Below are 16,171 nucleotides of genomic sequence, written 5' to 3' on the forward strand. Positions count from 1 at the left end.
TAGCGGGAATAAGCCAGCAGTATAGCAGGAGGCCTGGTGACTGAGAGGCGGAGTTTTTACCTCTGGTTATCATCATCAGGTATTAAATGGTAGTGACTGGAAAATGAAATATCCTTTACCCATCTATATATTCATTTCACCGTGCCACAGTGAGCGTTACTTGCTGCAGGCATTTTGTCACTATTGAGTGTTATTATAACTGACATTTTCTTGTCAATTTACTTTACAACTTAACACTATTTAATATAGCAATAACACCCAAGAGCATGTTTATTTACTCTAATTAGAGTTTCATTTTATTGTGTTTATAGTCTCAAACATACCTCCTGGGTAATTTTGTTTTACTGTAGTAGCATGATTTATGCCTCGCTAAGAGTAAAAGGTATCCATAGCAATAAAAAAATACAAGAGAAAAGGAGAAAAATACTGTTACAGCTGGTATCAAGGTTTCCAAAAGGGTTTGCATCGCAGCCAATAAAGCAAAAAAAAAAAAAAAAAAGCTGCAAACACACGGGAATTATCTATCTTTTTGAACTGACCTTTAGCCAACCGGATTGCTTGGCTGTAACTACCGTTTGTGTAAACCGTTTCAAAGATGTCGCACGCCGCTCGGTTGACGCTCAATCAGATAGGTTCATCTGATTTAAGCAGGTGAAGCTGGTGCAGACCTAGACATTGCTTTTTTCAGTAGGCAGTCAGGGAGCGTTGTTCCTTATTGAATGTAGACCTGTTGCATAATGCATCTTCTCCATAACACCACCCTGCATGAGCTGGCAGAAGAATAGTCTGAATTTTCTGTACAAGAGCGGGAGGGATGAGCTACGGAGACTTCGCTATGGAGGAATCAAAAATTAATGCCTCTTTCTTTCTAACTCATGGTTTGAGGTGAATAGCTAGTCAATGTAGTGCTCCTGATACCTGCATTTTTTTACACTCATCATCACCGTATAGCACCGTGATGCGCTAAATGCTCTTGATTTTATAGGGCGCCTCCCAGATAAGCTTCATAAAGAATGTAATGCATCTCTGCCGTTTTTCGCTCTACTTCTTGAGTCACTCCAGGTCCTTAAAGAAACTCTGCTGGGACTTTTTTTTTTTTTTTTTGGTATATTACAGCATAGTTTAGTTAAGTTTAATTAAGTTTAGTTTAGCTGCAGAGTGATAAAACAGAAGTGATAAAAAGCAGTCATAAAATACATAAATAGCGGTTGCAAATTACTAAATTGTTGAAGTGAGATAAAGCACCCCAAAGGATTTATGAAAATGTCTAATCTCAAGAAGGAAGGACAGAAAGAAAGAAAGAAAGAAAGAAAGAAAGAAAGAAAGAAAGAAAATAAATTAGGATAACAAAAAATAAAGGTGTTTTAATGGACAAAATGTAATCCTTGTACATTTGTGTGTGGTAATTAGTGAGAGGGTGTAGCTGTGTGTGTGTGTGTGTGTGTGTGTGTGTACTTTTTCACACACGCTCAGTTTCTTCTTTCTGTATTTATTGCTGTAATATTTTGTAGGATTAACTGACATATTGAAACATAATGCACAAGGCATATATTTTTATAGTTCATATGTCTTTCCATTTCTTATCATTTGACCTTCTGCCACTGACCCAATTTCCCATCTGGGATCGATAAAGTCGTCTCACTGTTTCTGATGTTAAAACAGGCGACGCTGCATTGCCTGAGACGTTTTCTGTGGCCAGCGTGAAATCCTTGGACCTAAACGTCACGGCTGCATTGATGGATGAACTCAATTCATTTCACTCAGGGAACACAGTAATGCGTTGAGTGCTCACTAGTCTTAAGGCACACAAATTTGCTCCAGTGCCAAGGATTTCACTTATGCACGGAGAAGCAGCTTTCTGCCTTATTGTTGATGCCTTGGTCTTGTTGTTTATTATAACTGATCTCTTCTCTGTTGTCTTTCTGTTTCTGTCTCTGCAGGATGGGATCCCTGAGAGCTTGAGGATAAAGGGTGAGTTTCCGTTCTTTCATTCATCATCCTCCTCCTCTCCACTGACACCGTATAGAAGATAACCAGTGGTTGAACTTCTCACAGTGTGGTGGATTATGCTCTGATGGAAGCCACACAAAGGCCAAAACATGTTTTTTATTTAGTGTGAAGTTTTGGACTAGCATTTCAGTATAGGCTTTTTATACTTTTCTCTTGAATACTGCTTCAGAAACACTTCTATTTCATTCAAAGTTAAAAAAAAAAAAAAAAAAAAAAAAAAAGTTTCCACACAGAACCAATACACACACTCCATCTCCATCCGTCTTCCACCAACTGGTTGTTTGTTTAGTTCAGTTAACTTTTTTTTTTTCGGTGGGCTCTTACAAGTCTGCCACATTGGATTCAGCAAACACTCATAACCTCAGAAAACTTTCCTAAATGATGCTCATAAATAAGATCAATTCCACCTCTTTGTGCACGAGTGTGTGTGAGCTCACTTCACACTCACTTCACAGAAATGCTATAAAAAGCAGGCATCAAACCCAAAGTTTCATGCACAGACGACGTCCAAGAGAAGCCAGTCATGCTGCACGTGTCACAACTTGCTTGTTCTCTGAACCTTATAAAGGTCAACTTAGCTTCATTGGCTCACCTGGTAGAGCGTGCACGACGTATCAAAGCTAAGTCCATTCTGCAGCGGCCCAGGTTCGATTCCAGGCAGAACTCTTCACTACCTGTCCTCCCCTCTCTCTCCCTTGCCTTTCCTGTCTCTCTCTACTGTCACAATTGAATGAAACAGAAATATCTTTAGGAAAGGTTAACTTACCTGTGAAGACATCATTCAGGTTATACACCCGTTTGAGGCACTGATAGAGTATAGAAATAAATATAGATTGGATAAAACAGGGTATACTTTATTGTCCCAGTGAGGAAACTTTCTTTGGACTCAAGTGTCACCACATTACAAGTGGCCTAATGAATAATAGAATCAACAAAACATAGTGTGCATACGTATTTTCACACACCTTGACAGTGTCATCGATAAAACCCTCCGACAGCATAATCCTCAGTTTCATCAAAGTGAGTTTCTCCGCCCTTATCCTCACCCAACCTGGCATCATAAAACTATTTTATATCTCTATCCCACCATATACACATCCTGATGTTATAGCATCACTGCAAAGACACTATCACCTCAGTGCCAAATTAAAAAAAAAAAAAAAAAAAAAAAAAGATAATAATAATAGAAACATGGCTTAAGAGGAAGAACAGTCTGGCAATTGAAGGGTCCCAGGTGCGATCCCCGGCCCAGAGAGCCTGTTGAAGTACTCTTGAGCAAGACACTGAACCTCTAACTGCTCCTGATGGGCAGTTTGGCACCTCTGCCACCAGTGTGTGTGTGTGTGTGTGTGTGTGTGTGTGTGTGTGAAGGGGTAAATGTGAGGCATGTGCTGTGCAAAGCTTTTGGTTGACTACATAAGTGCAACAGGAATGCAATTTGTTTACCATTTACAAGTAGCTACAGATGAGTTCTAAAAATCGATTAATTCACTCTTGGGGACTTTGTATCGCCTGTCGGTAGAGAGAAGCTCACACTCAGAGTGATGTGAGATGGGTAAGCCAATAATAACTAATTAATTTAATTACTGAATTTACTTGACTCAGGCTTTAGCCCCTTCTTGACCCTGATTCGGGTAAGCAAGCATAGAAAATGGATGGATGCATATACAGATAATCAAATATTTCTTCTTAATTTTTTATATTAATGAATTTTGAATATTGTCATTTAAAAATTGCTTTAATGGTAAAAAAAAGTCCCACAGATTTTTAGGTTTAGGAAACTAGGCTAATTGTAGACGTGATTACACTACACTGATTACACACAAAATACGTGCCATTTAGGAACAAATTTGTTTGCATGAGTGTTTCTTGCATGAGGCCTAATGTTTGGACGTTGGGTTCTATTTTTAAGACCCATTCAGGTGATAAAAGTGCAGAAGTGGCTAGTAAACTCTGGAATCCCTCAGCCAGTGGACGGGAAAGCTGTCGTGTCCTGAACGTGTATGATAACACAGACACCCAGAGATACACAGACACATGGTTTTATGGCTCAGTGATGCACTGTGGTGGACGTGCATCATGCACCATGAGCACCATGAGCCTCTATAGAAGCTGGGAAACCCATTTGTATTTCAAGCTGTCCAACACCTGATCAATATTGTCTTGTAAATGAGGATCTTAAGTTATGTATTGACATAGTGCTCAGTAGGAGCAAATGAACTGAGAATAGAAAAAAAAAAAAAAAAAAAAAACATGAGAAAAAGAGTCTTCACCTGTAAGGGCAAATGTGAAAAGAAGCCTGAAACAAGTAGAAGTGAAGCAGTGGAAAAGAGCTGTGGGAGCAGATTTACAAGCTACAATGTAAGCTACGATGTAATGTCGATACTGTATGCCGTCACACTTTGACGGCAGCGGCTGATTGGCAAAATGCTTTTTACTCTCTGCCTTTTTCTGTGAAAACCAACATGCTCCGGCCGTGCCAACCTTCATTTCCTACAGCATTTTCTGCAGCAGTTCATATTTGCTGCAGAGTTTCTGCACAAAATATGATGTTTCATTTGATGGTAATCCACCTGGAAAAACAGTGGCAGAAAAATGCAGTTCACAATTAGTGAAAACACATGAAATGAAGAAAGTGGGAACCGTGTGATGGTGGGGAACAACAGCAACAAAAAAGGCTCATTTGCTAATATTAGTGCTTAGAACTGAAGAGCACTTCAAAGCAAATATGACACAATAAACTGGCTTGATGATACAGCGACTATATTGATAAGCAATGTGTTTCAAGCTTGGCACTCCTCCTCGGGCAGCATCAAGAGTGTGCTGAGTATGACACAGAAGTGGAGAACAGGATGTGACAGAAACAACCGATGGACAAATTGTGCGATGCACTAAACATGCATACATATGTATATCTATAAAAATCTAGCAAGTCCAATACCTTTAAATTCTGAGCACTGATATAGCAAACAAAACCTTCTTGCTCTCCGTCATCACACACAGTTCCCACCCTCTTCATTACATGTCATGGTGATACACATTTTGTGCAGCCTCATGGCACTAATGGTAAGTGGCTACTATGTTACTCTACACTTCAATTATCTTAACACAATAACTTTCATATCATAGATTGCAGCTTGAGCTCATGAAATTTTGTTAAAAGAGCATGATGTCTTTAAATTCAAATAATGTGCTCTGTGCATGAAAAATGAGATAGATATGTTTCTTCATTCAGTCATTTGATATTAAATTAGTGCAGTGGAAGAGAAGGGGTTTTGGACAGACACATACATTTACCTTCAGCCTTAATGACGCAGCTCATGCAAAGAAAGTTTTTTTTTTGTTAATTTTCATTTAATTTCAGATTATTTTATATGCTTAATCTTAGCCTAGCTGCTTAATGTTAACTTTATGTGAAGTTATTTTACCCACCCAAACAAGTTACTGTAATATGTTTCTTTCATGCTAGAGGAACATAATCCTCACATTATCAGCGTCCACAAAAACAGTTCACAGTTTGAACGTATCTCCCAAAATTTTGTGTGTGGGTTTTGTGTGTGGGTTTTGTGTTGCTGATTGATATTTTGCTAATCCGCCTCATGACAGCATCATCAGTGAAACAAAAGATGCCATTACCGCCACTTGCATCTGCACTTCTCATTTTCTTCCTGGTAATGTAATAGAATTTTGTGTTCAATACGTTGGCTCATAACTCTGTTGATTCGTCTTCTTTTTAAAGTTTTCATTATCGGCCACACAGTGGATCACGATGCCGTTGTGCTGACTCAGCATTATTCTGCCAACTACAATCACTCATCCTTTATTTGCGAGAACAAAACGTTCTCAGGTCTGAGGCTGAAGGCATGTCTGCTCTAAATCGCTCCATTCACACCATCACCTTCAACCAGCTCCACCTACCAGTGTGGATGCATTAACGCATCCTGGATCTCTCGCTGTTTGACAGATGCATCTCATCTGTCAACCTGTCACCTTTCTAATGTCTTATCTGTCTCCTCTAAACAAGAGTCAATGTCAGGCAAAAGGTGGCCCCGCTGCCCAACATGTCTGCCACTAAGTGTTTGAAAGGGCCGCTAAATGGACATCGCCCCATTTTTCTCCACTGAGGAAGGTCGAAGCAGTAATTGTAGAGGGTGCATTATCATAAAGGGCGGCCCCAGCTGTCTGCTGTGATTCACTTTAATGCGCCATGTTCTGTAAGCCGAGAGGGGAGATCTTACTTTGGCCAGTTTTCAGCAAACTCATTTCCAGCCCTGATAACGAGAAGGCAAGTGAACTTGAGAGAAAATCATAAATAATTCAAGCATCACCCGAATATTGGAGGCTTCTTGTTATTACACAACTGAGGTCAATTTAGCATTAAAACTTCCATTTTACAAGCTCTGTCAACGCCTAAATTGTGAAGTGGACATCCAGCCTTTATTTTACCTTATTTCCAGAGGAGAGAAGAAGAAGATTTAGATTCCACATACAACACAAGATGAAACACAGGAGCAGTTTAACTGAGTTTACAGCATGTAATTCAATTCATGTTTACCCCAAAAAGACGCAAGAAAAAAAATTGCTGATGGAGGATTGGTGTAAATTCAGTTTTCAATACAATAAGGTAAAGGATGTGGGATCACAACTCCTCTTGAATAATTTCTTTGTAGTTCTGGGTATTGTATAGCTGAAATGGATATTTTGTTTATTTGAGTAACTGAAACCAATAAAGCAAAGCAAATCCATTTTTGTGATAAATGGAAAACACGCCTGAGTCTAAACCATTCCAAAGCCTGTGTTTCAGTATTTTAATCCTCATTTTCTCCTCAGTGCAGTGAAGCTCTGCATGCACACTTTCCTACCTGGTGGTGTTCTGTTATTGGTTAAACTAGCTGAGATTATTATTTTTTCATACATTTAGACTCTGGATAGGAAGACAAAAAAAAAACAAAAAAACAATTATGGTTTGAGGGAATCCTGCAGCTTGTAAAAATGAAATTGAATGTCAGCATGGAAGAGACAAAGACAGACAAATGCCGGCGTTTTCCAGGATGCACTGTAATTGGACACCCAACACAAGTCTGTGCCACACTAACTGCTCTTGTTATGCAGGCTGCAGCGGGACCTTGGGGCGTCGGTGGAATGCAATTTTCCGGAATTAATAGACTGATTGTGCCGTATGAAATACCTGATGGAACTATTTTAGATAATCGTGCCATCCTCGTTACATGTGAAGTGGCAAAACTGAAACCCAACTTGGGGTGGCACCGTAAGCCTTGGGCGGATGAAACCCCCCTCTGTAATGCCGGCATTTACAGAGGTTTGGTAAAATCCTTTTTTCCTCTGCGATCATCCGTTTGCAGCTCAGTTGCACTGCCTCTCCCTGTTTTGAAACAATCACATTCCTCCTCTTCCAGCGGTGTTGTTGGGTTACTAATTATCTATGTTTACATATACAGAGTAACTCACATATTAGCACTCTTTTTCAGTTTAAGCTGTTTACATGAACCTTTACTACAGTGTGACTGGGTATCCTTTTTTCATGAATAAATCAAGAGAATATCCCTGTCAAATATAAAAAAAGAGTCAGCCACCACCTCCGCTGGTCCTCTTTGACTGAGTAATTAGTGTTGTTTGAAGTCTGAATCAGGATTTTAATTCAGATTTCACTGGTAAGTTTAACAGATAATAATTTCATACTGTACTTGTGCATGGTAAATAAGCATAAAAGCATCAAGCTATGACACCGCTGTGCTCTCCTCTAAACCAGGAGCGCCATAGTTTTAACTTGATTATCAATAAATTAAGGAGCGTCATACATAATTAACCCCGCAGTGGTAACAAACAACAAACAAATATATCAAGAATTATAAAAAAATGATGTCTATTGATGACTGTTTTGCTTAGTTATTTGCTCAACTTGAGCTTTGTGACAGCTCCTGTGCAGGGGGTTTGATATCAGCTGGGTGTCCGTCTGTGTTGACTCAAATTAATTCAGTGTTTCGCTCCTGGGCACCAATTTTGTCAACCAGTTGTGATGGACTGGGCTTCGGTTACAGATGTGGTGCACTGTTTGACGCTGTTGTCGTATTTTCAGCTGTTCAGCTCTGACTGCTGCAGACTCCAGCTCTGCCCAGTTCATTTCATTCTTCCCCGGTCTTCTTTTAAATATTCTAATCCACATATCCTTTAGAGGTGACACCGAGATGAAATTTCAGCACGGAGAGCAGGTGAAAACGGCACACATGTATAACATTGTATGTTGCATTCAATCTCTCACAATGAAGCTGGAATTCATATCTAAGTAGTATTGAAATTTTTTTTTTAGCGGATCAAGGCCACATTGGAAAGAAACTGGTGAGAAATCAAGAAATGCTTGGTGTCCTCATAGTATTGAGACGAAGTTGCAAAGATGTCAGGCATTTTACTTCCTCATAATGAGAATAAATATGACAAGCCAACACTCTGTAACTTGAGTATCCAAGTCAGAAGCAGAATTCTTTGCGCCTGTAAATGTGGCCACCGAAGGAAGATTTCCCCAAAGACAGACTTCAATATCTGTCTTAAATGACAAATCAAACATCCTATCTCATTCCCATTAGTACGGTTTAGCCTTTCAGGTCTGAACTCTACACAGGAGCAAACATCTTGTTTTGTTGCCTGGCATCAATGTTTATGTTTCCCTAATCTATGTCTGCTCCCATTCTTTCATATACTGACATAATTTATTAATTTGTATGCATAGCAGCTGCCTTACCCCCACCAGACCCAAACCCATACCAGAAGTACATCTGAATAATTCAGAGCCTGCAAACAGCAAGCCCTAAACTGTATATTAATTCTAAAATTACACACCGCCCCCTGGGCCCGGGTTACACTTTTAATAACTCGGCACAGCTGTACAGAGTAGCAGAGCGGTGAACATTGTGTTGCGCAGCACTTTTCTCAGACAGAATTATTGGAAGACTCCCTGTTGTTCCATCCAGCCTTTCAGACTCTTGCCACAATTTAATTTGCTTTAGCTTTCATACAGTAAGTCTTAATCAAGTTATTGTAGATAGATTCATGGAGTTCACAGTCTTGTTCTGGGCAGGGGAGGAAGCTTTTTTTTTAAATGGTACACTGAATAAAATGGAGGATTGCACTGCACCATGTAAAAAAAAAAAAAAAAAAAAAAAAAAAAAAAAGGTCCTGGCCTGTAGGATTTTCCCTTTGAGTTCGTAGAGGTCTTTCTCGCTAGTTTTACAGGCGACTCATGCTACTTGACCCACTAAGCCATCAGGGGACAGGTGGGCCTGGCCTAAATACCGCACAAGTGTGTCACCTTCTCAGGGAAGAAAGCCCGCTGCGACTTCGACGGACACACCGCACTTCAAAGAGCATGAAGCCATGTTCACACCACGAGCTTTCATGCTGAACTCCAAATTGCCTCTGTTCTGATTTTTTTTTTTTTTTTTTTTTTTTATGTGGATGACTGCTCATACGTATTCAAGGATGTAAGCCACATGTGATACCAATATGAACTGACAGCGATGTCAAAAAGACACGTGTGCGCAGAATAACAACAAAATACGTCACATCTGTTCTGTACCTACACATCTCCCACTCTGTATGCGGCCTAGGCTTTCACTAAAACATGGTAGAAGACCGGCTCTTCCAACGTAGGCCTTTGCTCCTTGGCTGCTGCTCAATTTTTCTCAAAGGCGGCAACAGCTTCATCAAGAGATGATGGTGTGGGCAAGAAACAGGAAAATGGCAAAGGCAGCCTTATCAGTGATACTTGCTAGAAAAAAAAAAGAAAGAAATAAAATAGAAACACAGCTCTCCATAGGGGTTTGTTGTTCATCTGATTAAAAAACATCAGATCTGTGCCTCATCTGCTGCACTGTGAATGCAGTGTTAAAAAGCACATTCACTGTATAGATGCAGTTTATGATGCACATGGTATGACACACTACACGGTACCAGTTCAAATCCTGCGACAGATCTAACTAGCTACCTTTACCTCACAATGTGAAAGATACTGGTTCCAGCCTGTAACTTCACCACAACTTTAGATATTTAAGGGTGTGACGGATGAGGTTTAGGTGAAGTTACCGGTTTCCAAGTGGATATGAAGGGGAAGAAACTAAACAAAAAGGACGATAAATCCATGAAATTGTACGAGTTAGTTGTGAATGCTGCTCAGTGGCGAAATGAGTCAACGCCGGGCCCCAATGCAAGATGGCCAAAGCCCATCACAATCAGACGCAACATAACGCAATGTCAGTAGGGAATGAAAGTGTGCAGCGTTGAACCAACCAGATACGCAGGCACACTTTGCACATTTTTGAACATCAAGTTGCCCATTAATCCTTATTTAAAGCTAATTTAAGGATGCAACATAGACGTGTGAGTCCATAAAGTAGACACTTGTACGGGTAAAACTGAGACACCATGGAGCAGATGACTTGGCTCATCGCGTACTGTAAATACTTCCCATTAAAGTTTAGTGGCTGTGTGTATACCATGGGCTTGGTGCTTGGGATCTTTTCATTTGAGAGCGGCTATAGATAAAGATATAAGATGAAGAAGGGCCTGTGCATGCCGGCCCTGAACTGTTGTGGGTGTCAGTGCAGCTGCATTACCTGACTATACAGTAATTTCACCGCTGCTTCTGCTAACCAAACATTCATTCATTCATTCAGTCGTTCGTTTTCAAGGCTCGCAGTTATATCATATATGATTGTAGATAACTGATACACTCCACAAGGCATAAGGAGACTTTATTGTGTGGCAGAAACATTCAGTACATCACTTCTTAAGACTGCAATCATCTTTCAGGGATAAAGAAAAGAAAGGTGTTTTTTGTTTTTTTTTTTTTTTTTTTCTCCCTAGTAGATGCAGTAGATGTATTTAGCAATTGGTTCATTTAAAATTTAAATGTAAAGTAAAGCAGAGCGAGGGTGTGAAGATATCGTTCTCACCCAAGATTCAGATGCAGCCCTCGGAGATCAGATATACATGAGAAAAGTCAATATTTGCATGAGTTGAATATTTATAAGCACAAGTAGCCTACTGTGTGCACCATAAGGACACCTGGCTTCACGAAAAAGAGTGTTGTTTCCACGGTACAGATCTGACACTGTAACTTCGAGGATAAAAAGAGTTTTGAATTTCATGGTAAAGGGGGAGATTACTGAATTTAAAAAAAAAAAAAAAAAACGTAGCTATTTACTCACATCTGGTGCAGTCACAGTGGTTCAGAAATGCACTGAGTTGTTTGCACAGAGCATTAAGCCTCATCCAAAGCAGCGTTTACTCCCCCCCACCTCGTCCATTAATTTGCTATCAGCGTTATTGTGTGTATGCCATGGCAACTTGTCAACCAAGGAATAAATAAAGGAATAAATAAATGAATAATTAAATACATGAATAAATACAACCGGGAGAGTTAATTTAGGGAGCTATATGGTCTGTAAATTAAAATTTCTGCTACATCATTTACACACAGGTCAGATTATCTGGAACAGCCTGACAACAGAGATCTAGTGCTGATTCAGCTATTCACCATGATGCATATAGCATTTGGTGACACTGTGGATTTCCAAAAATGCATTAAACACATCACATATTTGCACAAAAATTGCTTGGCTACCTCGGCATCTTGTTAACTTTGGGGAAATAATCACAACTGTTGCAAGTGGGATTTTATAAACAGGGCATGGTGGCTGATGGCTTAGGCTAGTTCACTTGATGCCACGTAACTGAGGTGCAGGCATTAGTCTATATGGTTATAGCTCAATAAGTCCTGTATTAGCCGAGCTGAATGTATTGTTAAACATATAGGATGATGAATAAACTGTCAACATGTGCTGTTTGAGGTGCCACAATGTTTGATTTTAAAGAGGAACTAAACCCAAACCCAAATATCCATGAAGCCTGGCCTCTAATGGTGAAAAGTAGGTTGCCTGGTCTTTGGTGGCAGGTGATGTCACCACCCATAAAGTACAACAAGTGGTGACATCACCACTTGGCACTTGGCACCCGACTTTCCACCACTAGAGGACAGGCTTCACACAGATGTTAAATGATGAGACTTTAAAAGACGTTAAATGAAAACTGGTGCCATGATCAGTCTCCGCTGTGGACAGTCGCTTCCCAAACGGTTGTTCTGCTACGCTGGCTGTGTTGTAGCAAGGCAACAAAACTTCCATCTGCCGGCAGAAAAAACACCCCAGAGGTGTCGGCTCTGCGGGCTTGCATGAGGACCCTACATCAAACTCAGAGCCAATCAGTGCTGCCTTCGACTCAGCAGTCTCCCACACTTTCTAATGAGAATTTCTCCCAGGCTCTTCCATTTGTGGCTCTTGAGAAAGCTGGCCAATTTATCAAAGACGAAAAAAGAAAGCCACTAAACGTCAGTCACATCTTAACCCATGATCATTGTTTTAGTACGCTGTAAAGAGTCTGTCCAGAAATCAGCAGCAGCATATCCGTGCATATTTTATATTATGATGTATTTTGCAGTCTGTCTGCTCTCAACTTTTTTACAACACATTGGAAAGACCCTTTGTAACAATACCTGCTTTTTAATCTTTACATCAATAACTTTTAATCTAAGAATATTTAATTGTGTGTTTTGTTTTGGGTTTTTTTTTTTGGTTTTTTACCTCAATTCAGTAAAATCTTCAGCAAATTGCAGTACTTTACTTGAGTAGGAGTTTTAGCACTCTTTCCATCCCAACACTGAACAGGAGACTTTTTTTATGATAATTTTGTGGATGCTTGATTTTGAAAACCCAAATGAGCTGGTCCTGTTATCATTTCTCATATAGGAAATGCACCCTTATCTCTAGAAAAAACCCTTCTGGGTGCTCTCTCCCAGTCCCTTTTACCAACATTTCCATTTAATTCCACAGATTTACATTCTACAGATTTTAAATCCTGATTACATCACAGGTTAAAATCATGGTTCTCTGGCTTTTGGCCTCAGGAGAAGTTGTTCCTGTTCATAAATATTAATTGAAGGTTCCTAGGCCATAGGGATAACATGTATGAAACCTTAAACTGCGTGGCACTCCCCTTTAAGACACTATATGGCGTTATGGCATCCAGATTATTTTCAGGTCTTTAAAGTCTTTCATGACCTTGCTCTATGACATTACAACTGTTTATGCAAAAATGCCAATTAGACAATCAAGAGCCATGAAATTGAGTGATAGGTGTCCTGGTGACACCTAATATGCCGCACACTTAGCAAAAACAACAAAATTACCATCAACACTTATCTCCAGCCTATAAATGACTCCCAGGATGTTGATCCCCATAATTTTTTGACAAACCATATTCGGAATATGTGGAATTAAATGGAGTGAGACGAATTTAATTGAGATTCATCAATAATTCCCAGTGATCCGCATGAACCCGTGGTACTTACAGTGGATAACGATGAAGGTCTGGTGATGGTGTCTTATTTTTTTATTATTATTATTTTTTTTTATCCTCTGAAGGTCAACACAGAAATCACAGGCAGAACATTATCTTGAAGGGTGGTTCGGCTGAGAGTCGCTTTAATGCACCTTTTATCTGAATGGGTGGACCACATCAGAGTCCAAGCGTAAAACAACTGCAGAGAATAGCTCCACACAGCTTTCTCTCATACACACACACACACACACACACACACCAAAACAGCAACTAGGACAAACTGTAACAGCCAGAAGTAAACGCCACTTCATAAGCAGTGCAACCCCTTACACAAGAATACATTTTTAGGGATTTCTCAAAAGTCTGTATCCAACTTCCCCCAGGAGCTTGACATTAATCGCCTCACAGCAGGCGACAACAGCATTAATATCTAAGGCAGCATTTGGGGTGAGTTTAGGAGGAATAAATAGACCTTATGAGTCAAAATGGCAAAGGTCTTAGCATGTCTAGCACACTCAGATTCCAGATTATGCCTCCAAGCGCTTTGTTGATGCACAGTTAGTATCAGTGTTTGCATACCAAGTGATGTAAAAAGGCGTGATGTCTGATGGTGCACTCTTGTCTCGGTGCGTGGTCCCTTCCTCAGCTGGGGTTCAGCTTATCGCTGCAGTTGGGGAAAAAAAATAACTGCAATTTTGGTGTTGTTTTTATGTCTCGCGCTGAAAGCTTAGATGATCTTTCATGTGTTTCGTCACTGGCAAAAAAAAAAAATTCAGGTTTTTTTTTTTTATATCAGAGAGAGGCGATATCTGCTTTAATCTCTTTACTATTCAGCTCATGTCCCAGTTTTTAGTGACACTTGATATTTTTGCCCTTTGAAACAGGCCCCTATTGAGTTTAAAGCGGAGTAGCCCTCCGTAGGCTATACAACAAATCCTTGATCCATCTCTTTTGCTTTTGGTCCTGGGGCAGAGACAGACAACCATATGAGGAGTTTTATTCCAAAATAAAATATCCTTTATTTGGAAAAAAAAAAAAGAAAGAAAATGGGGACCTCCTAGAATATAACTGCTGGGCACAAACAATATTCTTGTTCTTATCCCATTATTATAAATTACTAGGTGATGGGACCTCTGCATACCAAAGACACCCGTTCTGGTGATAACACCTCTAAAGTCCTAACTTTACAATAATCCTAACCTTAATCTTAAGCGTTAGCCTAGCCTAATCTGATCCTATTTCTAATTTTAACCCTGCAGCACACAATTCTAAAATAAACCCCAAAACCAAGGCCTAAAACTAAAACCTATAGAAGGTTTTCCTCATTTTTACAGAAATACCAGAACACACTCACACACACACACACACAGGACAAAGGAGAGAGCAAAGCAGAACTGTCAGACCTAAGAGAAACTGTACGGCAACAGCCAGACAACACACTGTAATGTCAACTAGCACTAAGAGCAGCATGAGGTGCTCACAATTAGTCAGCGTGCTCTAACAAATAAGGCTGTTGGTTTAGTGCTGCATCCTGATGTGAACAGAATGAGAGAGAAGCCAGGCCCAAGTTCGCTCATTAGGCCGGGGAATGAAATGGGACGGAAAGGCGCCAAGTGGCTGCCAGGTGCTCTCATATCCGCTCTCAAACACATGCACACAGACATAGGCACACACACACACACACACACACACACACAGTCGCACACACAGACACACACACACACAGACAAGGTTGTAGGTCACAAATTATATTTACTCTTGATTATACTAATGACCACCTTTTGTATACTGGACTCCTCTTGAAAGATTTTATGAAGTCAGTATTTTTTTCTCGATTATGTGTGTTTTGATTTTAGTGTTATTATCATGCATCATTTTACATCACAGCCATTATAGACTGTAAATGCTGTGATCTCCATTAACACTGCAGAAACTGGCTAAATGAAAACGGCCTTTACTAAACCATGTGGAAAAGTCACGTTAATTAACTGTAGCATTAAATGCACAAATGTTTCCATTCGTTTCCTTAGTTAATATTATCTGTATGTCAGTTCCAGAGTAGAGCACTTGAGTGGTATATGGATTTTTTTTTTCTTTTTTTTTTTCTTTTTTTTCCATTGATCCCTCAGAAAAGCATAGACATGACCGTTCTGCTCTTGTTTGAAGCTCGGCGAGCATTCTCTGCTGTCTTTGGAAATAAAAGTTGATCACCTCATAATTTTTACCCAAGGTCACGGACATTTATAAGCTTTCTTTAATGAAATATCGGGTCACCCATTTAAAATCCACATTGCTCATGACTGAAGTTGGCTAGCCTTCTGAAATGTGACATTTTTTTTTCAATAATGAAGCAATGTACAGATTTAACCTAACCCTAACCCTAACCCAATGTACAGGTTTATTGCACTAGCTGATGTTAACAGTGCGACCGTCTTAGACCATTGGGAAATGATGATAGGTGATAAATTGCAATGAGCAAGAATATCTCTTTTTTTTCTTAACTGACCATTTTTTTCTCATCACAAGGTAAACTGCACAAAAACATGTTCAGCACAGTGATATTTTAGTGCTATTCAGTGTTTAATTTGTGTAATTTGGAACATCTGTGGGAGTATGAATGGCGTTTTCCCTTTTCTGGTCTCTGGCTCCTTATCAAGAGCAGCAATAAGGTTGAATATAAGTTCTAGGAAAAGCCACTTTCTCTCCTTTCCAACTCTTCCCCCTCCAAAAGTATACATCAAGATCGTAAGGA

General features: G+C 39.8%; 1 protein-coding gene across 2 annotated transcripts in view; it reads left to right on the forward strand.

The window, feature by feature from the left end:
- fstl5 (follistatin-like 5) overlaps nt 1-16,171 on the forward strand; it is a 157,779-nt gene that overhangs the window by 29,925 nt on the left and 111,683 nt on the right. The window contains exon 3 of one of the 2 annotated variants that reach the window (XM_030061750.1): nt 1,938-1,971. In XM_030061750.1, the coding sequence (XP_029917610.1) occupies nt 1,938-1,971 (34 nt within the window). The remainder of the gene's footprint in view (nt 1-1,937; nt 1,972-16,171) is intronic. The other variant, XM_030061751.1, reaches the window with a different exon arrangement.

This window comes from Myripristis murdjan, chromosome 10 (assembly GCF_902150065.1).
Source record: "Myripristis murdjan chromosome 10, fMyrMur1.1, whole genome shotgun sequence".
NCBI lineage: Eukaryota > Metazoa > Chordata > Actinopteri > Holocentriformes > Holocentridae > Myripristis > Myripristis murdjan.